Source organism: Thermobia domestica, chromosome 10 (assembly GCF_964235325.1).
Source record: "Thermobia domestica chromosome 10, izTheDome1.hap1.1, whole genome shotgun sequence".
Classification (NCBI taxonomy): Eukaryota; Metazoa; Arthropoda; class Insecta; order Zygentoma; family Lepismatidae; genus Thermobia; species Thermobia domestica.
In genome coordinates, this window is record NC_137463.1 from 129,450,987 (window position 1) to 129,478,167 (window position 27,181).

Consider the following 27,181-nt stretch of genomic DNA (forward strand, 5'->3'; position numbering starts at 1 on the left):
TTGTTATGCGTTTAACCATTCAAGATCCTCAAAGGGCTTCACGGAGACCACGCCTCCTTACATCAGACTATATAACTGTAGACAAAACTTGTCGAGATTCACAAGTGAGTGTGTGTGTAAGTGTGTCTGAACATATCAGCACACATCACAGTACCTTACAGTGTACTGTGAAAGAACTTTAGTGACACTTTATAATTTTTATTAATAGTTATCTAGAAGTGACTTTAGAACCTAGTGATCTTATTAAATACATATCAAGTTTCAACATTTCAAACTTCAATTCATTTTTAAATCAACGTTCATTGCAGGTGAGTATCAAGACTTCTTAAAAATGTATTACTTTACAGTGATTCAATTGGAGGTAAACTAGAACTGATATCTCGTAAGCATAGATTTGTTGTAGGTATACTTCAACATACGTAGTAGTTATTTTTCAATGTTTACAGCCAATATGAGTTTGAGTGTCTTAATTTACTACCGGCACCGGCTGATTACCGTTCCAATTCGATCACTGCTACTTTTTTTTTTTTTTTTTTTTTGTAAATAATATAGAATTTCAGTTATTCAAAAAATAAAACTTTTGATATTCCATTCGTGTATCTTTTATTAGACTGACATTACAAACGCACTAGATGCGTTTGTCTTGATAACTGTACTAATATGAGGAATTGTTGTATAGTGCAATTATTGTGATATAATTTTAATTGTTAAATCATTATAATTTTGTTTCAATATTTAACAATGAAATATTGTTATAAATTTAACTCAAGTTTAATCCAAATTTATGATATTAGTCGTTCTCTTAAATATTATAATTATTTACGTTCTGTTCACTTTTATAATGGTAATAAAATATTCCAAATTTCACTTAATTTCAGATCTTCCTCTTTATTCAGTGTTATAGCGTAATTTTATTTCTATTGATTCTCTTAATAATCATTTACATCCATGAGTGGATTTACATATAACCGATGCACTTTCAAACAAAATTGCATTTTTTTCTTCTAGTACATAGAAAAAATGTTTGAAAATTGGTCGGTTATATGTAGATCCATTCATGGATGTAAAAGGCTATTAAGAAAAGCAATAGAAATAAAATTACGCAATAACATATTGAACAGAGTGTAAAGGTTGAAATTACGTGAAACTTGGGATATTGAAAAAATAGCATAAAAAAGTTGAAGAAATCGAAAACAACAGAAATACGTAAGAAAACAGTTGATATTATAAATTTCAGTCATTGTTGTAACAATATTTGATTCTTAAATACTGAAATAAAAATTACAACAATGTAACAATTAAAATTATATCAGAATAATTACACAACAATTCTCCGAAATAGCCCAACTCTGAAGGTAAATGCAGTCAGTGTTTGAAACGTTTGTCTGATAAAATAAACACGGATAGAATATCAAAATCTTTATTTATTGAATTACAAATATTTTGCAATTTATATAACGTTGAGGGAAATATATGTTCTGTGTGTGTGTACGAGATTCTTAGACATACAGTTTGTCTAAGAAGTAATATCGTGCGCTAACAATACTCTAGGTTCTAATTAGTAGCCTATTTCTTGCTGTCATTGTTACCATCGCTGGACATCGAATCCAGAACTCTTGGTAACAGAGCCAGTATCCGGCATCTTTTGTGTATTTAGGAACATATTACGTAAAGGATTAAACCTTGAATTTCTAATATGAAACTGAACAATTAACTACATATATAAAATATATTTTTTTGTAAATGCGGCACAATAACTTAGTGGTAAAGCGCTCACTTCTGTTGTGAAGGAACCTGGTTCGATCCTAGACTGCGTGAATTTCTGTTGGACAACATCGAGTCCGTGAATATTCTTGAGATTATTTCGTTTCCTCCCACATTCTCCTTCCATAATTTCTTTCAATACCGTTCATTTTTATTAATTACCCATTTCCTTTAGCCTAAAGATAAAGGGTATAGCCATGAGGATGTTAAGTCAAAGATTTTAGTTCAGTCCATGTGTTCCTCAGTTTTCTTATGTGTTAAGTATGATAAACTGCAAATAATAATAATAATAGTAGTATACTGTACTAAGATTTCTAAGCAGAAGATCCTTGGCTCAGGAACCAGTTTTGTTATGAAGACGCCAGCACTACTACAATTATTAATTCTCATTTTTTGTTACAATATCCAGATATGTCAAGGTGCAATATTGTAAATTACTTGTTAACTTCATAGTTGTGACTGAAGTAGTATACATGTTCTGACACGATGACATTATTTTTAACAGCAAAAGAACGACGATATTATTTTGTGTAGGAGGCACTATTTTACTTAAGAGAGTAATTTTCAGTTAATTTTCTGTATAATATTAAATGTTATTGATATTTTTTTTGTGATGATGATCATTTAACCTTTTTTTTTGGCAAAAAAAAAGTTTAGGCTTGAAAAATAGGATTAAAATCCTAATTCAGCCTAAATAGATTTTGGCTTCGTATTGAGCAATCTGCCTTCCTCTTCAGTCAAGAGATCCCGATATACATAACACTATTTCTATATTTATCATTGAAATTCGTCCTTTGTTTTAGGGGAAGAATATTAGAAAACTACACAAGTTTAAAACACGTTGGAAATTAACCCTATGAATCAACTTTTGGTACTATTTGTGTACTTCAAAAAGACAATGGTCTTTTAAAAAATTATTTTAATATTCTCTTATTTATTCTGGAATAAGTACTTGCATAATGAGTTATAGTTTTTGGCTAAATTTAGTAAATTATTTTGTAATTACAATATGCAGCTAATACATAAAATTGTTCTAAATATGCATAAAAATATATTCTAAGATATACGCAGATTTTGATATAATAGACATTCAAACTATTCAGTTTAGTATGCAAAGGTTATTTCCTTTTAAAATAAAGACTTGTCAAATAATGTTCTTTTCATCCTATATCCCTCTTAATATTCACTACTTTCTTTTCATTATAAAGGTTAGTTTTCTCTAGATGTGTTACTGTGACACTTACTAAATAAATTTGAGAATATTTCATATTAATCAAACTAAGGATCTAAAGAATGAAATAAATCTACAACATAAAAGAAGTTTTTCCTTGTACTTTTCTGAGCATTATTATTTTTGATCTTGAACTTAAGATAATTACCCTACTTTAATGTAGCCTTGAATACTCTAAAAAGAGTACACATGTCTTAATGAGTGTTATCATAAACAATTTCAACATAATTTTATTTTAGTTCACACACTGTTTAGAAATAATAGAATGGTTTATTACATTTTAGGAAATGACTTGTTTTTTTTCTGTTGTTTTCTGTTTTTTACGTAATTCTTTCAAGAAAATTTAACAAAACCTATGTCGTTCAGTCCCCTCCAATGTTCAGAGATACTATTAAATGAAGTTGTACTATCAATATTGTTTACTGTCTGACTTTATAAGTGAAATTTATTATCATTGTTGGTAAATTTGTTTTTCTTAATATATATATATATATATATATATATATATATATATATATATATATATAATGGCCAAAAAGTACAAGATAAAAGTTGTTTTTTATGTTGTAGATTTATTAGTTCATCCTTTAGATTGCTAGTTTGATTAATTTGAAATATTCTCAAATTTATTTAGTAAGTGACACAGTTAACACATCTAGAGAAAAGTAACCTTTATAATGAAAAGAAAGTACCGAATATTAAGAGGGATATAGGACGAAAAGGAAATTATTTGGAAAGGCTTTATTTTGAAAGAAAATAACCTTTACACACTAAACTGAATAGTTTGAATATGTAGTATGTCAAAATGTGTGTGTATCTTAGAAGATATTTTTATCCATACTTAGAACAATTTTATTCATTAGTTGTATATTCATTAGCAGCATTTTATTCATTAGCTAAATATATATACTACAGTCATAAATATCTTTTAGATTATTGTACAGTGGCAAAGAAAAACTCTATCTGGTATGAAAACTAAAGACATTTAGACTAAATTCTAAAACGAAGAGCCAGCAAATTCCCTTTTTTGTTTCTCGCTTATTTTTCTCAACATCGAGAACAGAAGCAACAAAATTTCCAGTTTACGTGAATCCAGAGCTTTCAATTCATTGTGAAGAAAAGTGATTTACAGACTACGAGTTATTGATTATCCTTAATGATTTCAACTTTTGAATTCCTCAACTTAGCAGTTTATCAGTATTGAATAGAAACACAAACTCACCTTAGTTTAATTCGCTTGATCATCTAATTGAGTGTTCTGCTTGAAGCAGGATTCTGCGCCATATATCACTCAAGGACTGAATTACTAACTTCGGCAGAAATGTATTTATTTATTAGTAGGAGAAATGTGTTTTATCTCTTCCTAGTGAGTCTACATCTGCTTTTGTCAATAACGGCAATGAAGTAGGAAAACAATTCATCGAGACTTCATTTCTTATATTTTTTCCCATTTTCGATCTACTTTTAAGTTTCTAATTATTCTATACGTACAGGGTTTTGGGAGTTATTTTTTAAAAAAAATACTACATAAAAAGCTTGCAATTAAGACTGATATAAAGCACACAAACTTCTCCAAACATCGAAAAGCCAGTTCTTAAACATAAGCTAGGTTTGATAATAGTAAACATTAATAAATACTTGTTAGTACAAAGATAAAATAATTGGTCATTATTAAGCAAAATATTTTATTAAAATAGTTTCAACCAAAATCCTTAGTTACAACGAACAAGACTTTAGTTGCCGAAACCAAAATAGTTGGGTCAATCAAATTTATTAATTCATGAAAAATAAGTGAGTAAACTCTTTGGCAAGGAGAGGAACACGGTTAACAGACTGTAGGAGGATAATGACCACTCAATTATTTCAGACTACTTGTATATATAATATGTACATGACTTCAAACAGTTCTTGACTGATTTTCTTTCCATTTCCATTTCTAATGTTTCCAGTGTGTGATAGCCTTGTATCTGCATCGTGCCTTCACCAATCATCATCATCATAGAAATTCTGCCATTATTAGCAGGTCATTTTTGATGCAACTGAGAAGCTTCCAATGCTCCACGGTCTTCTGCTAACCTCTTTTTCACGTACGATTTCTCTGTTTTGATATCGTCCATTAAGTGTATTCTCTTTTGCCCTCTTCCTCTTTCCTGCCACCATACCCTCTGGCAAGTCCCTCATGATACAGTTCCTTCTTAACTAATCTCCCAACCAATTTCTCTTCTTCTTCTTAATAAAATCTAAAATTGTTCTTTTCCCCCTACCACTTCTAACATCCTCTCATTCGTTTTCCGCTCGACCCTGCTAATTCTTTCCATTCTCCTCCACACCCACATTTCGAAAGCTCCCAGTCGTTTTCCATCTTTTGTGCGTAACGTCTATGTTTCTGACCCATACCGCACAATACTCCACACGAAGCGTTTTATAAGTCTTTTACTCAACTCTTTATTTAAGATCCCACAAAATAGTATTTTCTTTCTACTAAAGACTTCTTTCGTCATTCCTATCCTTGCTTTTATTTCGCGTTCACACTTCATATCATCACTAATAATACTACCCAGGTATCGAAAACTAGTCATCTGTTCTATTTTCTTCCCTCCTACTTCAATATTTGACACCGACTCCAGTCACTATGGCTTTTGTCTTCTAACATTTATTTTCAACCCATATTCTTCACATCCCTTCATCAAGTTTTCCACTGATTTTCTCTTCAAATTCTGCAACAAGCGCCATATCATCCGCAATATACAAATTAAATATAAAATCTAAAAATAAAAAAAAAATATATATTAATGGACTTCAACAAAAGCGCTAAAAAGTAGATAATAATAATTATAATAGTTAAGTGCTTAAAAGCGGAAAATCATTGATTATTATTAAATATAAAAAAAATTAAGTATGTGCCAAGCCGAAAAAGTACCTCATAAAATTATCATCCAAAATAACTTTATATTAGAATTAATTTGTTGGGCTTGGCAGAAACTTTATATATATATATATATATATATATATATATATATATATATATATATATATATATAATAGTGATGAATTATTTTCTGCTTTTTAATGCGTTTCTTAAGTCGTTATTTTTCTTTAAAGTTTCTTTAATTTTTCCACTTCTTTGTTGCCCCAGTAGTTTACTTAGATGCCTATACTGAAGGTAGGATACTAACTTCCTATAAAATGAGTGGACATAAAATATGCTTGACCAAATATGTATGTTTTAATCGATCCACGCGTTACGGAATTTATGTAAAAATACACACGGTGTTAACACTATCAGATGTTCAGAAGTTTCATGGTCTAACTCCAAAGACTGTCATCAGATCTCAACAAAATTTATATGATGAGCTTCCTCGTGGCTAAGCGGTTAGCGTACGTGCCTTTGGCCTGGGAGACCCGGGTTCGATTCGCGGCGGGAGCTCATGTGGTTCGGATTTCACGTTAATCAGTAGGTCCACGTCTCATATAACCTCGCTGCTGAAAGGGACGCTAAACTAAAATCAACTCAACTCAACTAAAAGTTTATATGAAGCTTGGAAGAAAGTGTACTCTTTAAAACTAAAATAGATAATCAAAATCGGTACATCTATGCTAAAATTATGCGTGGACATGCACACATTGAAGTCAGTGAATTATGATATTAACATTGCCAACCGTTGAGGAGTTTTACATGTATATAAGTTAATTGAGGTTCCCACGAGATGGGACGAGACAGAATTTTCGTGACAGAACTCTTCCAATAGAAGCAGATACACTTTCTGAGACGAGCCATTTCTTTCACGACACCTCTTCGAATCGAAACTGCCTCAGCTCTTGGCTCGTAGACAATCCAAGTAGTGAGAATATATTACCTAACTCTATACTCTACGACTCTAAATGTATTGTCGCGTTATCGAAAGTACCGCAAATATAATCAAAATTGTTGTTTCCAACTTTTCGTAGGGGGCACGATGGAGTCCCTGGTTCAATCTCCGGCCAAGTACGTTTGTGGTCAACAATATCGTGACTGTGGCTTTTCTCAGATTTACTCCCGTTTTCCCACATTCTTATTCCACCAATTCTTATTCCATCATTCACTTACCTTAATCATCCATCTTCCTTAGCCTAAAGTACATAGTCGTGAGATGTAAAACTGAAATATTTCAAAGATTTCCAATTTCTCTTAGATTCTCATGTACATGTGTACATTATCTCCTAATCTCGTCTTAGTCTACCCAAACTCTTTCCCATATTCTTCTAAAAATGGAATACTATACATCCAGAACGAAAATACAGGGGGTGATAGTCGATTCTATTTCTGCATTATGTACATACAATCCTACGTAACCTGTTTTAGCGTTATCTCTTATTCCATATATTTAATAATTATGAGTATTCAAACATATGAAAAGTGCCGCGGTGGCTCAGTGTAGAACGTTCACCTCTATTGCGTGGAATCCTTGGTTCGATCTCAATTAGCGCCAAGTCGGCTTTGGGTGGAAAAACACATAGTGTGGGACGTAAAACTGAAAGATTTCAGTTTTCAAATATGTGAACTCTATGTCGAAGCATTCGTGCCAAACTCTTTTTTTTTGACTCCTATCTCTTCCCTCGGCAGTCACTTCGATTACGATGAATTTACAACCTGTGAAAATAAAATTCTCTATAGAAATCTATTGACTGAAGATGATGCATATATACACATATTTACTATGCGTCAATGCAGGGGCGGATGCAGGACGGACTTCTGGGGGGGGCGGTAGGCTGTAATACTGCTACATAGAACTACTTCTAAGAGCTCCAAACTCTAGTATGGGTTTTATTTATATATAAAATAAGAAAGTTTCCTCCGCCCCTGCGTCAATATCGGAAACGCTGAACAGTTTTCGTTTTCCTGAAAGGTACTAACAGTGTTAATAATGGATAATGAAATCATAGAATGAATTAGATAGCTTTCAGCAAATGTAACAGGAAGAAATCCCCAGTGTGAAATGATCATGATGTAAGACAAGGTTATGTGTTGTAAGTATTTTCTTTTTCAAGCACGCGAAGTCAATATTCTGAACAAGGTCTTTGATGCCAACGTGTCGTCGACCGGATACGCAAAGACATTCAAGGGTGTGGATGGATGGTAATGCTGATCTGCGAAATAAACGAAGGGCGTGTCGTGTCAATAGCTAAGCGTACCCCAATAAACAAGTCTTGTAAAAAGCTAAGCAAGCATGTAGGCTACTCACTTCTAATCCGAATGAGTTTCCTATACATAAACTTAGGTAACAACAATTTCGATACGCTTCACGTTTTCAAGCATTTTATTCAGAAATAAAATGAGTGTTTATAGATTATTATTGATGAGAAATTTGCAGATTTCATTCTACGGTCTTATGATTTTATAATCTGAAAATTTGGATAATGTTTCATAACTTTATGATTTTTAGATTCTTACTTTTGTCACACCTAAACAAAATTAGACAAAAACACATATAAAATAGGTACAAACTTTATATTCAAAATGATCTTAAAGCACTTTATATATATACAAAAAGAAAGCACTCAAACAATGAATACATACAGATAGAACTGCAATGTTTAATAATTGTGTCAGTCACATTTAACTCCTTTGGTTCTTATGTTTTTGTTTAATAGCTCAGACGTAGTCTGGTTATTTTCTTGCCTTCTTTCTTTTTAATGTATGTGTGAAAAAGAGAGAAAGTTTTAGTAGACTATGTCTATGTGTCTACTAGAGAACTAACATTATAAGTATTGTCATTTTCTTCTATTGTACAATTTTCAAGTAATTTAATAATTTCTTCCCATTTCTCTATGTCTTTAGTGGTAGAATACTTCTGGTACAAACAATCCCAGGTTAGATTCCAGGCCTATGGGTTATATAGTGTACAAAATTGTTTGCATGATTTCTCTTAAGGTTCTTTCGGTTTCTTCCACTTCTTTTATTACACTAATTTTAAAATTCACTCTTCTGTCTTTCGTTGTTTTTAGCCTACAGTACCTAAACGTGGAGATATGAGACTAAAAAGTCACTTTCTTTTCACTTATCTATCTTTTGAAATAGAATACAAAACTTTCTCGTTAAGAAAAAAAAAATGGTTAACTTACATTCCATCTTTTATGCATCTTACTTTACATTACATTCATGCACAAAACCTGGCTCTTGTACGATCCTTATCTTGAAAAGAGTGTTAAATTCCAAATAAACAAACGAATTAAGTCAAGAACAAAGATAAACTATGAAATGTAAAGTAAATACATTATTTTAAAAAATAACTAAGCGCAGAAGTATAAATATAGGAAAACAAATGATTTAGAATTATCGTGAACTAGATACTAGAAAGCAGATTGAATATAGTAATATGCTCATAAGAGAAGTTATTTATAGTACTCAGTTCGATATCTAAAAGTTCAAATATCATATTTAGTTGAGCATAGAGTGAAAGAGATCTAATTTTATATTCATATCAGAAAAAAATCCTTGCGTAGAAGGAATAGGATCGTTGTCCAGAGCTTTGAAGAATATGATTATGCATTCAGATGTACCGCTTGTAGCATATTACTGCATTTTTCAATGTAGAAATTATCTTGGGAGTGGTTGTGCTATACTATACTGTTCTGTAGTGTTTTATGCTAAGTCACTATTCATGTAACACGTAACTCACTCGTGTTTTAAATGAGTAAATATTCCTTAAAATGAAAACTCAATATTCTAACGCATTATATATTTTTAGTTCTAATTATCCTTTTTCTGTAATAATTTTCAGGATTGGTAACATGGAAATGAAAGCTATCTTCTTAGCCACTTTGCTGTGTGTACCGTCAATATATGGCTACGGTATACCACAAGGTCATAAAAAGAAGCATCACAGTTCGACTACTCCAGAGGTACCTTTGGAGTCTAATGTGGATTACACGGGTGGAATTGCTCCAGGTGCTTCTTCCCCTGGGTTATATCCTTCTGCATCAACGCAAGCTCCCGCTATTATTGGTGGAAATTCCGTTACAGAATTGCCAAAGGGTCCTTTCTGGTGGCAAGGACCAGAATCTCCGTTCGGCAAAGGACATAGCAATAAAGTTGTAGTGACATCACAAGGTGGATCCGCAGGTGGCTGTGGAGGACCTGGAGGGGCTTGTGGAGTTGCTACTGGCTCTGGATCACCAACTAGCGGCTGCGGAGGTCCTGGAGGGGCTTGTGGAGTTGCTACTGGCTCTGGATCACCAACTAGCGGCTGCGGAGGTCCTGGAGGAGCATGTGGAGGAGGCAATGTTCCTGCATCAGGCTGCGGGGGACCTGGAGGAAGCTGTGGTCCCTCATCTTCCTTCCCGTCTCAAGGATCCTCTTCTTTACAAAATAATCCTTTTCTGAGCAATATTGGTGGAGGTTCTTTCCCATCCAGTTCCAACACCTACTCATATGGAAGCACAAACTCTCAACACAGCAGCATCCAAGGAAGTTCCACTCGCCCAGTTCCATCAGGATCACATGGAAGTCATTCCACTGTGACATCAATTACAAGTTCTACTACGAGTAACACTATTTATTGTGGACGAGGAAATCAATGCGTTCCTCATTATCTTTGTCAAAATGGATACGTTGTCGATAATGGCCAAGGAATATTCCAAGTACGAAGTGGGGTAAGTGTAACGTCAAACACCAAAAGAAGGCTATAAGTATTAATATGATAATCAGTATAGATGCTTTTGAATATTTCGTAATCTCTAAGCGAGAGTAGCTAATTAATTTAGAGAGTAGTGAAAACTCTTATAATCAAATTTAGATGTTGTTACGGATGATTAGGGGAAACCTTGCAACAAGTTTCATTCATAGGGTCCATGAATTATTTAAAAGCTTAAATATAGTTTTTTCAAGGATGAGTCAACATCATTAACCTACTTCAAACTAAATTAAATTATCGAAGTAAATATAATCTGCACCAAATTAAAATAAATTTCATTTCTGTAGGGTTAATTTCTTAAACCCTACAACCAAAAACTTTTTCTTTAAGTTTGTTGCGTTCAAGTATAATTTATCAGTACACAGAGGAAACTAATAAAAGAAAAATAGAAACACAATTCCCGTAAGAACTTTCTTTGGGTCAAGGTTTTTTGGTAATAAATGACTTATGAAAATATTAAATTCTGGATGAAAGTAAGTCATTGCTAAATCTACGTGATTATAAAACTTTTAATTACTTACTCCTGGTTGAATTAAATTATTTCGTATTATTTTGTATTATGTGTTTAATTTAAATTCATAACAATATCTAAATATTAACAGAAGTAATTCAAATGTACTTGTTACAGTTTTGATTCATGTTTCTGGGAAAACTGTTTTAATACCTTTTATATTGTCCCTAAAAGTTACACAGAAATAAATTTAAATTACAAAATAATCTTACATTTTTTTGTAATTAAAGAAAAATAATTCTGAACATAGGGCCTACAGTATATCAAAATTTCAAACAATTTTTCCACAAATATTTTAAAGTTTCCAGTTTATGTGAATAGAAAAGTATTTATAATTTCTAATAAACTATTTATTAAAACTATTTCTAATAAACTATATATATAGGGTGTTTGAAAAAGAACTCCCTAGTTTTAAGTATAAATTTAATTGAGAAATGAATGAAAACTTACATCAATGAGTACATATTATGAAAGAGAATTCCTTCAAGTTTTGTTTAATGTTGGTAGACTTCAACGTGGGATCCATTTGTGGCCCTGCACACGTCGAGACGATATTTCACTTCTCGTCACGTATTCACCAACATTTCAGGTGTAACTGTCTCAACCGCCGCGACGATCCTTTCCCGTAAATGATTGATGTCTCTGATCTTTTCACTGTACACATTTTTTATGTGACTCCAAAAGAAATTAATTAAATAACATACTGCGTTTTCTGTTGCGGAGTACACATTGTTGCTGAGTTGCTCTGCACTGCACGCCTGCTGGGGCTGAACTGAGGAAATAGAGGAAAAAATAGCACTGGTGCCGTCTCTAGGTCGAACAGACCTGCCAACTGCAGGGGAGCCAAACTTGGAGAGTTGATTAATGAAACACCACAAACTAGAATAGTGTATGTCACTTTGTACAGATTCTAGTATACATTAAAACTAGGGAGTTCTTTTTCAAACACACTTTGTATTTTTGCAGTAATAGACAATGTATTTACTATAAGTAAAAATATTAAATATGTTGAGTAATTTTAGTTTTGCGAGGTTTGAAAACAAGAATGCATATTTTACTTTTCAGAGCCAACGGTGTGACACAACCAAAGAAACTTGTTGCCGAGTCCGTCCAACCAATAACAACAACAATCAAATCGCATCAGCTTCTTATGGAGGTACTCCGATATCACAAACTCCTTCTCTTCCTGGTGGATCTTACGGTGGTGCTAGCTCTCCAGTACATTCACAAACCACCAGCAATTCTTTAATTCACATCACTCCAAAACCTGGAAGTGGAACTTTCCCATCAGGCACTCCAGGATTCGTTCATTTGACACCAACCACTAGCGGTGTTATTGCAAGTCAAAGTGGAAGAGTACCATCTTCTGGTGGAAGCCTTCTTGGATCCAGCCAGACTCTTCGCCCTAACTCCATTGCACCAGTTAACATACCTCAAAATACAACACCATATCCAGGATGTGCAGCTGCCCTGAAATGCGTCAACGAAATATACTGCAATGCTGAAGGTGTAATGGTCAACGAACCCGTATACTTAAGTAGAGAGCAGCAAGAGAACAGAGTTCCTCTGACGGTGGGTATTAAAAATATGGAATAAATTCTCTTCTTTTCTAATTTTACTTTTCATGAATATCTAAATTTTGAAACCAATAAATTCTTGGAGTTAGTGATTTTCTCATTCAACATTGAATCTGCTATATGAGCAAAAAGAATAGACCTATCGAATAAATTGTATTGAGCATTTATGTTATCATAAATGTTGCGTTTAAAGAGTTCGTTTCATCAAGGATATGGTGAATGATAGTTAAAATTGACGATTTTTCATTTCTATTCGAGAACACATCGAGTCTATACAGTAATATTTTTATATATAGTTCTGCGACATATTAATTGTGCATAATAGGAGTTGTGAATTGAATTTTAATGTGACAGTGATAAAGCAGATTTTAAGAATAAATTAAAAATCTACACATTCGTTTTCGAAATACATTCTAAATATTTTATATTAGAATATATTACATATTTCATTAATATATTTTTCCATAAAAGCAAAATCTGTTGAATAAGACATTTAGAATATCTTGGAATAACATTTTGGATGATTGTAACTTTTCAACCTAACAAAAAGATGTCGTCGTCTTCAGTTACTTTTCTGGAAATATTTTCTAGGCAGAAATAGATAAATATCGCATTTAATCACTAAACAGAAAAATGTATGTACTGTACCTTTCATTTTTGTTGTAAAGATCAATATACTTGTACAATAATGTAACTTTGAATGTGTATTTTTGTAAGACTTTCCTGTATTTTTGTAAGACTTTTGCAATTAATTAATCTAAAGATAATAATGTTCTGATAAGGCAATTCTTCCACTTTTTTCTTTACAGGATTGTTCCAATCCAGAGACTGGAGAATATGGCAAATGCTGCCGAGATCCTAATTACAAAGACCCATGGCCTGATATGCTTGGAGGCAATGGTCAAGGGCAAGGTTCTCATCTTGTGCACTCTCACAGTCATGTAGAAGAAGTTCAGAATTGCGGAGCATTTGCTAGCTGTGTCCACGCATACCAATGCAACCCTAACAACAAAGTGCATCCTATTAAGGTATGCATTATTTCTCCTTATTTTCTAACAGTTCATTTTAATATTAACTTGTAATGTTTTACTAACACAACCAGAAACAGATTTAGATTATTAAGCTGTCTTAAGCTAAATTTATCTCCGCTCTTATGAGCGTTATCCTTTATGAAGAAGGGAAGCCAGTACTCGTACAAACACATTTCGTAAATTTGAATACATTTAAAAAAAATAAATTTCATTTATTTTTCATTTGAAGTACTGATTTATAGACATCGAAATGTAATTTATTTAATCAAAATCATGTTACTACGTATATCTAAGTCTATTCAACCCGTTTGACTGTGTACTTGAAGGAACCATGGTGAGTAACCATACTGAAATCAAATTTTGTTCATGAGGGGAAGAGACAATTTAAAATTCAGGGGACACGCTTTAACTCTCATTATACAGATCATTTCTTTGCCAATTATTGCAGAGATCACTATATAATTAATGATATATAAGACTAAGTAAACGTATTATATTTATTATTGGATGGTGGAATATCAAGTCTCCATGTGGTATTCTCGAATTAAATGCTACTTATCTCTCTATAAAAAAGAAGTTCTGATTAACTAAATGACTAACCGACTGATAACACCTAGGCTAAGCTGCTCATGCTAGAAACAATATTTGGACAATACTAGGATTTCTGATGTAAGATTGGTTGGTTGATTTATTAGAACTTAGTCTCCCTTGCAGCAGACGGCTTAGCATGAGATCCGAACTTTGAAACGTGGTTTGTAGTTGAGTGCTTACCTCTGGGGCGTGGTGTTCCTGGTTTGACCCCAACTCCCGCCAAGTAAGCCTTGTGATGGACAAAAGTACGTAGATTTTCTCAGAGTTCTCCCGTTTCCTCCCACTTTTTTCATTTCATTGAAACCATACATCTCATTATTACCATCGTCTTTAGTCTCAATGCATAGTCATGGAACATTGACCTAAAACAATTCATTTTCTATTTTAACTTTTCGTTTAAAACAATTAAACAAATGTTCAGCTTCTCTTATATACCGTATTACTTTGCACACGATTCAGGGAATTAAAAAAAAAAATCGCATGTAACTTCCAAACGTAATGATTTAGAACACTGTATTTTAAACATATAATAGCTAGATATATGTGGAAAACATTCGTGTAAGTTCATTAGTAAACATTCAGTATGACCATAGCTATTGAAATATAAACTTTGGTGCAAAGTAACCCCATAGTTGGGGTTACTTTGTACAACACAAAAAAAGTATGTTCAATATACAAATATAAGGTTTCTGTGCAATGTTTTCCCTTCAGTATTTATACATTTTACTTTCTACACAAAACTGCATACAGTTTACAAATATTAGAATGAAGGTACTAGTATCGATACTTAATATGAATTACCAATATTTGTAAAGAAATTATGTATTTTCTGGTACCGGCACAGGAACCACATTTAGCATATGTCCCACAAAAATGCCAACTCAGAAATAGAAAAAAATCCCCGTGAACTGATTTGCCTTGGTTATTCCTTATGTCCAAGAATATCATCCCAACCGTAATTAATGGAAGATTTACGGGATTTGGGACTTTCGGGCTGAAGTCCACCCAAATTGAATGATTTCTTTTTCAAAAAAATCTAATGTTAGTCATTCCTATTAGTATAAGCTTCAAGCTCCCTAAAAGTGTAGTTATTTCAACAATAAACAAAGCATTTGTGAATGAAACCCCTCTCAAACTATTTTTCTGGATCTGCCACTGTTCATAATTTATTTTCCAATAAGAAATTCATTCTGGCATCTACCTAAATAGGAAATTTACCGAAATTTAGAATGCAGGAGGTTCCACTAGTAATTATTTCCTATCTAAGAGGTATTTTGGACCTGTGGAAAGTAACCCCGATTAGAGGCTGAAATCGCCTTCTTCCTGTTTTAACTTTTTAAAAACGTTTCACATTTCAATTTCAACTATTGCATCAAAGTCCCATTATACACAGGAGTATTCTACGAAACTGATTTAACTTTGACGGAAATTCTTGTAGGTGATATCTTCAAATTTTGGCGGTCTTTACAGTGACTGCTTTCCATACCTTTACAACAAACTCCTAGGGGAATTAGAACTGATGTTAACCCTCAACATTATAGCCAAAATACAGTTAGATGTTCTATATTACGGTGGCAGTTGAAACTTTCTCTTTACAGTTCATGGTTTTACCGAAAGATGACTGTGAAACTCTTTTCATACTTTGTGCAAAGTAACCCCTGATGTGCAAAGTAACCCCGTCTTACAGTATTTGATGTAGAAGAGAAGAAAGTGAGATTAGAAATTTGAAGTGGAAGAGGGTAAAGTGAGGTTGCAATTATTATAATATAATGCCCATATTACGGAATCTGTTGACGTTACAGACATGACATTTGTTATTTGAACTTTTCCTTTAAAATAATTAAACGCATGTTTCAGCGATTTTTTTTACACTTAACCTAGAGGGAAGAAGAAGGTTGGTGATAATTCATTAAGATAAAATCCATGCAAGACTTTGAGTTCATAAGAATTATATAGGAAAGATTAAGAGGGAAGAACGAAAATTATTGCCAGCAGTAACCTGTGGGGCCATTTGCTAGTACAAAGTTGAGTTATAAGTTTTGCAGTATTTCTGCAACGCAAACAGCAGGCGCATATATACGCCATAATCAACCGTAAGTACAAGGTCAAACTGGCTCAAGAAGTAGAGTGGCAAGCGGACTATTTAACACGGAGGCTGACACTTCATTAGTATTTTCAATCAGTTTTCAAAAGTAGTGGTGATGATGCTCAACAACGTCTGATACGTAAACGGTTACTGAATGAATTCGAATTTGGGCATAACACTGCGGCACCAACCCAAAACATTTGTCATTAAAAAGAAGAAGATTCAGTGAATCACAGGACAACTCACTGGTTCCAAAAGTTCGTACAGGTTGTATAAATGTCGAAAATCAGCCAAGGTCCGGGCCAGGATAACAGATTCTGAGTTGAGTTGAGTTGATTTTGGGTTTAACGTCCCGTTCAACAGCGAGGCTGTATGAGACGCGGACCTACTGATTAACGTGGAATCCGAACCACATGAGTTCCCGCCGGGAATGGAACTCCGGTCTCCCACGCCAAAGGCGCATACACTAACCGCTTAGCCACGGAGGAGCTCCATAACAGATTCTGAGGTCATATGACACGCCATTGAAGAAAATCCATTCACCAGGACGCAACAGTTGTCAAACCAGTTCGATATGTCCCAGTCCACTGTAGTGCATTACTTTCACAAATTCGGGAAAACTATCAAGAGTTGCCTCATGAGTTGACACGAGTGTCATATGAGTTCTTCGCTCAGGCCCAGAGGAAAGTGGATCTGTGCCGACAACTCCTTCAATATCCGTATGATATGCGTTTCCTGAAACGAATTATCACATGTGACCAAAAGCTAGTGTTTGTTTCTCGAAATCTTAATGTGCAAAAACAATGGCGAACAAGTGCCAATTTCCAGAAACATTTGTCAAGCAGAACCATTTCAAGCATTAAGTCATGCTCTGTGTACGGTGAAACTACGAGGGTGTAATTCACTTCGAGGTTGTTCCTAATGGCTGTTCCATCAATACCAACTTTTATTCCGAACAGTTAGAGAGGATGTATGCTGCACTACACCACAAGTATCCTACATTGGTGAACCGAAAATGCATTGTCCTGCAATAGGATAACGCTATGGAATCAATAAACGCAGGAAAGGGCTACTTTGTTTGTACTGTAATAAATACAGGCATGTTTTGTACCAGAATATTGCAAATTTGTGACTCAACCTTGTAGTTACATAATTATGCTATTACAAATAAAACGCAATCAATGAGAATACAGCTTGGTTCTCTGAGGACCAAGCTGAAAATGCATGAAGTAAAAATTATATAACCGTAATTAGTTATTTTTTACAATTTACGTCAACAAAAATATTAGTAAGTTGTTCAATTTTTATGAAAAGTGTATTGATTTCGCAAAACGGAAAAATAATCAACAGAAATCTAATCCAAATAGTACTAATGTGGTCCACGAGAAGAGACGAGAAGTAAGGTTTTAGGAAATCTCGTAAATCTTTCCTTGTCTCGTCTCGAAACTTTTGTAGTCTCGTTTTGTAAATTTATGCACAAAATTCATGCTCTGAATTTTTTCTTAAGTTCATCTACAAGTTATAAGAATCTTCCTACGTCACTAGCAGTCCATGAAGGATCTGATATATCAAAATTTAAACTATATTTATTATTGGAGTATATTGTGTAATGACTTGTGTGCCCTTAAACGTTAATAAGAAATCCTCTTCATCCTGTTCGTGTTCATCCAAGTATTTTATCAATTTATATCTTTTCTACTATGATTCATGTGCTTGAACAGTGTTTGAGAGTTAAGACTTAAGTGAACTAATGTTGGTCACGAGGCTTGGGCAACTTCTCGAATTTGAAATTCACTTCCCATCTCATTTTCGAGCCAAGATATTTCTCGTCTCGTGTGCAACACTAAATAGGGCAGTAAAGACAATGAAATAGAATAAGGCTGTTGGTAAATAAGTAAGTCTATCAAATTCACAACTCGCCTTATCCGAAATTGAAAACATGAGAGGTGCATGGATTCAATAAGTCTTTCGGTTTTCGATCTTCTGTGATCTATAAGATGAAAGCTTCTACAATATTTTTGCCAAGTAATTCGAAATATGATTGTAAAATGCAATACGGGAAAGATCCATTGTTTGTGTTGCAGGAGATTTACGTCATTGCTCTCCGTGGTTTTCAAGTGATACGTCTCGTTCTAGACCGACGGTTTGCATTTGCATTTGATGAACTTAAAAGTTGTAAACTAAGAGTTTCCTTGTTGGTCTTGATGATAAAATTTCTTATGATTTCTGAATTTTTTTTTACCAAAATTGAATTACAAGTTTGAATAATCTATTAGACTTATGTTTTGGAAACTACGCTATTACTATCAAACCTTTTCCACCGGTCAAAGCGTATTTGCTCCAATGTAAGTTTTGTGATATAAATGACCAAACAGAGTGCATCTGTACCCCACCAGAAATAATTTTGCTAAAAAAATAAGATGAATTATATTTTACAAAACATGTTTTGAAGATAAGATGAAAAATATAAAAGAAATAAGGTTGTAACCAAAGTTATTGCCTATTAATATATATATATATATATATATATATATATATATATATATATATATATATATATATATATATATATATATATATATATATATAAACGCTTCGGGAAACATTCGTACCTCACCTGTGCTTGGGATGATAATACTTTTAGAACAATATAATATATAGTATAAGAAACCAGTATAGGAAAATTTAATATAGTATAGGAAAATTTATCAAAAAAATAAAACAGTGTAATACATATCCTAATGGACGTGCTTTCATTTTTATTTTAGAGTTGCCGAGTTCCACTTGATGGAGCAAGTGGTGTGTGTTGCAACAACCCTACTAACGGTCAAAGTCTTGCCCCAACCCAAAGTAGACCAGTGACACCAGGGCCAGCGATAGTTCGTGCAAGTCCTGGATCGTCAGGTTATTCTGAGTCTAGTTATGCCTACCAAGAGCAACAACAACAAACACTTACACAGGACTTCCGACGTCCAAGTTATTCATCTCTACAGCCTACTTTTGTACCTCAACAAACTGTTCATCTGGCCACCCAATCAAAGCCGCAGACTCAGAACTTCATTACTTCATCTCAATATTCTTCTAGTAGCCACACAACTTTCCCAGTGAAACCTGTCCCTAGTTCTCCAAAACCGTCTTTGCATCCTAGACCCACATCTCAATCTCAATCATCATTTGTACAAGTACAGTCCTCGCATTCTCCATCATCTTCCTTCTCAAGTAGACCCAATGTTCACCAAACAAGTGCTACACAATCCTCATTTCCTGCAGTCACTCAGGCTCCTCAACATCAATCACAATCAAGTTATTCTTATGGAGTATCTGCAGTAGGTTCTCAACGTCCTCCTCATCAAACCGTTCAACCCATCCAACCTATTCAGACAATTCAACCTGTTCACTCCATTCAATCCATTTCAACTCACCCTCAAACATCATTCTCAGCGGTCACCCAACATCGACCATCAACTACCCACGCCCAAACAAGTTTCACTGCTACAACCCAAGGTATTCCACATCGCCCATCCCCAAGTCAACCCCAACCATCTTACTCGGGAGTTACTCAAGGACTCCCACATTCTTCTCAAACTCACTTTTCTAGTGTAACTCGTCCAGTTCCCAGTCAACCACAGCCTAGCTTCTCTCAGCCTACAACAGGACACTTTCAGGTACAGCAATCTAGTTTTGCAGTTCGTCCAAGTCCTACAGTTTCCCAAATAACAAGCTTCCCTGCACAATCATCTTCAAGTTTTGTAGCTCATGATCATGGTCAAGTGACCATTGTAGCACCGTCCGTTCAACAGATATCAGTAAACCCAGGATCGACCTGTGGAGTTAGAAGAGTAGAAAATGATGGAGTACTTCCAGATGGCGAAACTAGTTTTGGTGAATTCCCATGGCATGCATTGGTTCTTGCTGGCAACAAGAGCGGACTTTGTAGCGGTGTTTTGGTCTCCAATAAAGCTGTCCTCACTGCAGCACATTGCGTTAATGAGTAAGTATTTTTTTTTATTTGTGATGTTTGTTCCTACATTACAGGTGTTAATACGAATTGTAATTAGGCAAGTTTAACAGAGGACAATATTAGCATTAACCACTCACTGTCAGATTACACTGTCAGATTTTTTCGACAGCTTCATGAAGTAATGAAAAATCTAAATCTGTACTTTTCAATAATAAAATTACAGTATAAGTTCACTTCTGAAGTATACTACACACACATTTGCAAAATTCACAGGATTCCTTTATAATTCAAGAAATAAACACTAGGATATTGATTTATTCCATACCATTTGAGAAATTTTTGTCTATTGCACTGATTTTTTTTCGTATAAAGTTTACACATTTTGGACGAATCAAAGGAGCCATAGAGAAAACAAATATATTATTGCAAATTTTCACCGTATTTTCGAAATGACTATTTCCAAATTAAACTTCGACATTATTTTATAATCCTCATTCAAATATTAAACTCAGATACAGTTTACCTAAAATAATATTAACATTCAACTACAATATATAATACATTTTCTCGTTGTATCAAGAGGAAATAAGTCACAAAACACACAACGGAAGAAGTGGAAGTCTGATGAAAACACAGTTATTGTGTCGAAACTGTTACGTGATTGTGTGTTTTGTTTCATATTATCACATAGCCTTGCTCAGTGTATTGTGTTTTAGTACAAAATGGAAACAAGGCCTGATAGAATAGTTATAGGAAATAAGTATTATATTTAATTGTATAAGAGGTATAAAACCTTTAGAAGAGCAAAATAAGTTACTTTGAATATATGTGTGAATACATTGATTTATACTTTAAATTATGAAATTGTTGGATTAGAATAGAATTTGAATTTATTGAAATCATCATCTCTGAGAATAACTCTACTCACCAACCTATATGGAAAAGGTGAAATCTTACATTTCTTACGATTAATATACTCAAATTATAAATCTATAACTGCAAGTTTATCAAATTTTGAGAATGAAAAGTCGTTAGCCATGTATAATTGCAATTCGTAATACATATTTTCTTCCAATTAGAATCCGTGCAAGAGACATTTTAGTGAAGCTTGGGGAATGGAAGCTTGGTTCTGGCGCGTCGCCTCTTGCTTACCAAGAAGTAGGAGTCATTGCTATTGCCAAACACCCGGACTTCCAGCCTGGTTCACTCTTCAGTGACTTAGCCCTTCTTCTTCTGAATGAACCTGCAAGACCTGATCGTCATGTTGATGTTGTGTGTTTGCCAGAGAAAAATGAAAGATTCGATGAAAAGATTTGTGTTAGCAGTGGTTGGGGAAGAGAAGTAGTACAAGGTAAGTCAATAATCTTGTACTCCACTTAACTAATTTTTGATTGATTGATCTTTATAGCACATATGCCATAAGAGACTGAACCTATTGTTTAAAGTGAGATCCAAAACACTATTCATAAGTAAATTCGAAGGAAGCATCACCATGAGGAATCGAAGTCTGGACAACACAAGCAGAAAGCACACATGTTAGTTAGTTCTTCGTGAACAGATATCTTGTTCATTGTTATATTTTTCTTTAGTTTTCTCCTCGAAAGTCAAAATGCTGGTCATGTGTTGCTTAAAATTACCTTGGCACTTCAATTCAAGTATACTTCTAGGATAAAACTAAATCTTGTTTAACTGTACTACTATTTTTCGCTATAATTTTGTAATACTAAAAATATTGAGAAATATATATTGTCGGCGAAAATTCAAAAATTTTCTTGTTTCATCAAAAGCAATTATAGGCCTTAATTAAAGAACGCTTTCATATAATTTACACGTGATGCTGCTTATCCACTGCTACACATATGTATCGGCTTCAAACTATGTTAGCAAGATACTACAGTAGCAGGAACACTCTTTCAATGATAATCGCTTTTCAGATTTTAACCCTAAAACACTAATTTGCTCTCGGGAAAATGAAAGAATATTCAGGTAAATATTAAATTGGCTAAGTGAGTTATTCAAACCTTTTAACAATAAACATAAATTGAAACAATACTGGTTGGGGAAGACATAGTGGCTTTGTGGTAAAGCACTCACCTTTAGTGCAAGGAGTCCCTGAGTCGATGTCAAGCCATGTGAATTAGTTGACAACATGGGGTCCGTGAGTTTACTTAGTGTTCCCCGTTTCCTTCCACATTCTCATTCCTCCAAATCTTTCATAATTATTCACCTTCATTACTCATCCGACTCCTTTCACCTACAGGACATAATCGTTCGACATTAAATATTTCGTTTCATTTTTTAAAAACTAAGTTATTATCGATTATTAATATTTAAAAGATATAATTATATAAGTATTTTCCATTCTATTTTTCTCTGTTGTGCTTTCATATGTTAGCGCATTTGCTTTTGATGGACAATCTCAGACCTTATTTCTGATAGAGGGAGTGAATTTTTGGTGTTGAAAAGACAACATGAAGCAATTGGAGTATTAGTTGAAAACTAGAAAACTTCGGAAGCCAATGAACTGAGAACTCATAACAAAGTTAAATATGCGCCAGATGGCAGACTATAACAAAAAGGATTTATTTACTTATAATATTTATCTACAGTATTTAGAAATGATTGTTCAAATATTATGTAGAATTTCTAATTAATCTCAAATTTACTAATTACTAATTACAATTTACTAATTACTCAAACATTAGTACTTATTCAAATTTATTTTTGGTAGAAGATTTATAATTGCTAGCATATAATTTAACTTTCAAAACCTTCGCAATAAATTTTCAGTTTTCTTATTGTATTTAAATTGCCGTAAAACAAACTGCAAAACGAAGTTTGAAGAATATGGTGACCTATAATTTAGAAAGTACCATGAAATAGGGCTGTAGTTTTCATCATGTTATATACAGCTCAAAAACGTGTCATGATTTTATGTCATAACTTCATAATGAGTCTTTCTCCATTCTAAACATGGTTCAAGAAACTGATCATTGCATATACCATAATACTGTTTAGATTACATCCTGTAAATTATAAGACTGTTTTTTGTTTCACAGATCTTTTTAAGATGCGAATTTCACTGCGAATGACAAATTTGCATATTATTATAATATGCAATATAAAACTGAAAACAACTAAAATAAAACACAAAACTATACTTCTCTTTCAATTTCAAAATAATTAAATAAATAAAATACTGTAATTTCTTTATTTTTCAAACTTCTTAAAATCTACAAATTTTTAGATTTTTCTTACAAAATTTTATAAAGTTTTACTAGAATTTTGCTTCAAATTTTAAGGAATAAATACTATGCTTTCGACAATTTGAAAGAGCACTTGATATTGAAATATGCACTACTAAAGCAGACATGATTTCAATATGTAAATACACACACAATAAACATTGCCGTACTTGTGTTAATATACCAAAGTTTAGTATAACTTGAGTTAGTTTGAAAGACACATAGACTTTTATTAATTATGTAATCTCCTTGTATGCCAATCTAATTGAAATTGTTAATATTTTATTAAATTTTATTATATTTGTTGCAGGACGGCGGCCTGGAACACTTCATAGACTTAATCTGAAGGTACAGGATGATTCTTGGTGCGAGCACAAGCTCCGGCAAACTTACCTAGGAAAATATTTTATCCTGAACAAGAGCTTTAATTGCGCTTCTGGAGATGGAACAACAGATCTTTGCAAGGTATTTTTGTGTTTAAGCGAATATTTCAGTATGTTTAAGTACGTACTCAAATTTCTTTTGAGTGTATGATATGTACAATGGTATAGTTTCCCTGTGCTTCCATAAATGAACACGCAACTTCAGCGAAGAACGCTATTCCTGTATCAGCTTTTTTTCTTTATAATTTGACGAAAGAAGTTAGAGTAAATTACTAGTTTTGGGAATTATTAGAATACAGTTTTAAGCATTATGTTTTATGAATTTTATAATCCTCATTGTTATATATGTTGTTTTCATGGTTCTTTTGTAAGTATGAAGGATAATGTTAAAACATTGTACTTATTGTTGAAATTACAACATAATATGAGGACAATTTTTGGCACCAAAATATTACATACACTTAAGAGAATTCTCTTAGTAGCTTAGTATCTAGCCAAACATGTATTATGATTTTCCAGAATACTCTCGGCAAAAAAAGTTGTACTCGTATTTAGTTAACAGCTCTAGGATACTTGGCAGTTAAAAATTCAGTACCTGATTATTGATAGACAGTAATTCAAATATAAAATTTATTTCTGAACAAAAAAATGTTCAGGATTATGTACGTAGTTTATTAATTTTTAAATATACATAGTACATACCAGTATCTAAATGTTAACAAATTGAGATAAACAATATCGGTTGATCGAGCAGAATGTTGTTTTCCACTTATCATTTTCAAGTTCCAAGTTGTAACTTAGATGGAAAAATACGGCATATAATTCTTTTTAATAGTTTTTCTGACTTTACGTATACAGCTGTATAATAACAAAAGTAAATGCGTCCAGAAAATTATCAGAACTGATTTCGTAAATATCTTGTATTAGTAGATAACTGAAATACTGGTAAAATACATGGGCATAGTTGTCAAAAACCTTGAAGTATTTAGTTTAATTAATGTGAAAAGAATAACAGTTTTGCGCAAAACATAACTAGAATTCAGGTCTTAAATTAAAGCGTAATTTTTTATACAATCATTAATTCCAAGTCATAACCAGATAAAAAAAATTCACATTTGGTATCAACTCTGTTTCATAAAAAAAACAAATCACTGAAGTAGTAATTTAGCTCATTTAAGGAGTGTGAGTACTCAGTAAACTTATCTACTTTGTGTTTAAATTTGGTAGTAAAAGCAGTTATTTTTTGTATATACTTAAAGAATATTACGTTAATTAAAATATTTTGATATTTACTTACAGATCGATGCTGGAGGTCCTCTAGTATGCGATAGAGGAGATGGTCACTATGTCTTAGCTGGTATCAACAGCTGGGATGTTGGATGCACGAACAAGAATTCTCCAAGTGTGTTTGCAGAAACAGACGTCGAATGGATAAATAGCGTGCTTTCAAGACCAGCTGCAGAATTTGTCGATCGACAAAATGATGTCGAAGCCCAGGAAAATCTTCAAATTGATACAGCATTGAAACCAGGTTTTGCCCAGGGTTACGGAAAGAAATAACTACATACAACGAAGAATCAAGTTACTAAGTCTTGTTTTACTCGATGTTAGTGGTGGCTAATGAGTTACTGTTAGACGATACATGTATTTTACTTGGCAATATTCATCCATACATTAACATCGCGCAACTAGGCTATTCACGATCTCTTTATACACATAATATATAACTACACATATGTTACATAACTACAATTTTTAGTAACAATATAAATAAAAAACGGATAGCTTATTCTTTTAAAAGGCAGAGTTCTAAGTATATAATCCATTATTTAAGTTAGTAGTTTTTTTTTTTTTTTTTTTTTTTTAAAGTTTAACGTTCGGTTTTAGCGTCGAAGCTATACAAAACGAGGCCAACTGCTTAAAGTGGGATCATTGCTTGGATTTTTATCCGAGTTAAGAACCTCCACTGAAGTTAGAATCCATACATACCATATAAATTGTGTAAAAAAGAAATAGCTTATAACATTCATGGGAAGATTTTGCTTCTCTTTTCAAATTTTATACAATTCACCTATAATTGCCATATTTATACACATTAAGTACTTAATCTGATTTTCTAATTGATGTAATCCTCAAATGGATTTCTACAAAGTTTAATTGTATACATAAAACAGAACGTATAAAGAAAATATTGACTTTACCTTATCCAAAGGGTATAATTGAGTTTCAGATTGAGATTGTGAATAGAATTTATTTGTATGGTAAATTCTCACTCATAATAACGAAAACACTTGCAAAGATAAGAAACAACAATAAATAAATGAATAGAATAATCATAGTATAATTTGTAATTTGGCAAAAAGCATCAATAACTATACCCACCTAGTGTGATTTCGTTATCTTTAAAAATGTACTATTAGCCATAGTAAGTAATCTCACATACAATACATAAATTCATCATTTAAACATAGGAGTTGCCAGCGTATATACAAATATATATACATCATATAAGAAAACATTCTTTTATTATTTAAAGAAAACATAATATATGTATCTAGCTATTATTCCTATATTGGTATATATCAGTTTCACAGAATGAAAGTGTTGTAAATATTTATAATTTTAAATACTAGCTTTATGTTGTGAAAAACGCACAACCCATGACAATTTGTAAACTCTTCTGCTAAGCATTTTAAAGTAGAAGGTTCTTGCTTAAACTAGTCCTATAGCCAATTTGAATGTATATTCTCATTCTGTTGATAAATTGATTCCCGCTTAAGGAAAAAAATATTTAACTTCGTTTCTCAATACGCCCATATCTTCTTTATGTTTTGTCGTTTATTTGTTATTAGAAGTAAATCACTCTGTAAGTCATATCATGTCTCTGTTTACTTTATGATGTTTGTATGTAAGTGTGTGTTTTGTTATAGTTGTTTTCAATGAAAATATTTGTTCGTGAATGAATGCATTATTGTCATTAATATCGCCTGTGTGATATGTGTGTGAATGTGAACAAAAAGAGAATGAGTATCGATTTGTAATTTACGATCATAAGTGTGCATTTTGTGTTACCGCTTTTTATGTATATTGATGATGGTATATTAAAATACATTTTGTACATTGTAATA

The 27,181-nt window shown here is 32.9% G+C and overlaps 1 protein-coding gene across 1 annotated transcript; it reads left to right on the forward strand.

The window, feature by feature from the left end:
• Positions 1-88: 88 nt before the first annotated feature.
• On the forward strand, positions 89-27,179 carry LOC145662707 (uncharacterized). The gene is made up of 8 exons (XM_081728559.1): positions 89-308; positions 9,757-10,627; positions 12,245-12,751; positions 13,566-13,784; positions 19,233-20,455; positions 21,505-21,776; positions 23,981-24,135; positions 25,353-27,179. Exons 2-8 carry the CDS (start codon positions 9,767-9,769, stop codon positions 25,611-25,613), a joined length of 3,498 nt encoding a protein of 1,165 aa, XP_081584685.1. The 5' UTR covers positions 89-308; positions 9,757-9,766; the 3' UTR covers positions 25,614-27,179.
• The last annotated feature ends 2 nt before the right edge of the window (positions 27,180-27,181 follow it).

Bases quoted from the DNA above. Each gene is read 5' to 3' on its own strand.
- LOC145662707 (XM_081728559.1), top strand. From the start codon at position 9,767: ATGGAAATGAAAGCTATCTTCTTAGCCACTTTGCTGTGTGTACCGTCA. The intron at 13,785-19,232 runs GTATGCATTATT...TTTTTATTTTAG, and splicing joins ACAAAGTGCATCCTATTAAG to AGTTGCCGAGTTCCACTTGA. The intron at 21,777-23,980 runs GTAAGTCAATAA...TATTTGTTGCAG, and splicing joins GGGAAGAGAAGTAGTACAAG to GACGGCGGCCTGGAACACTT.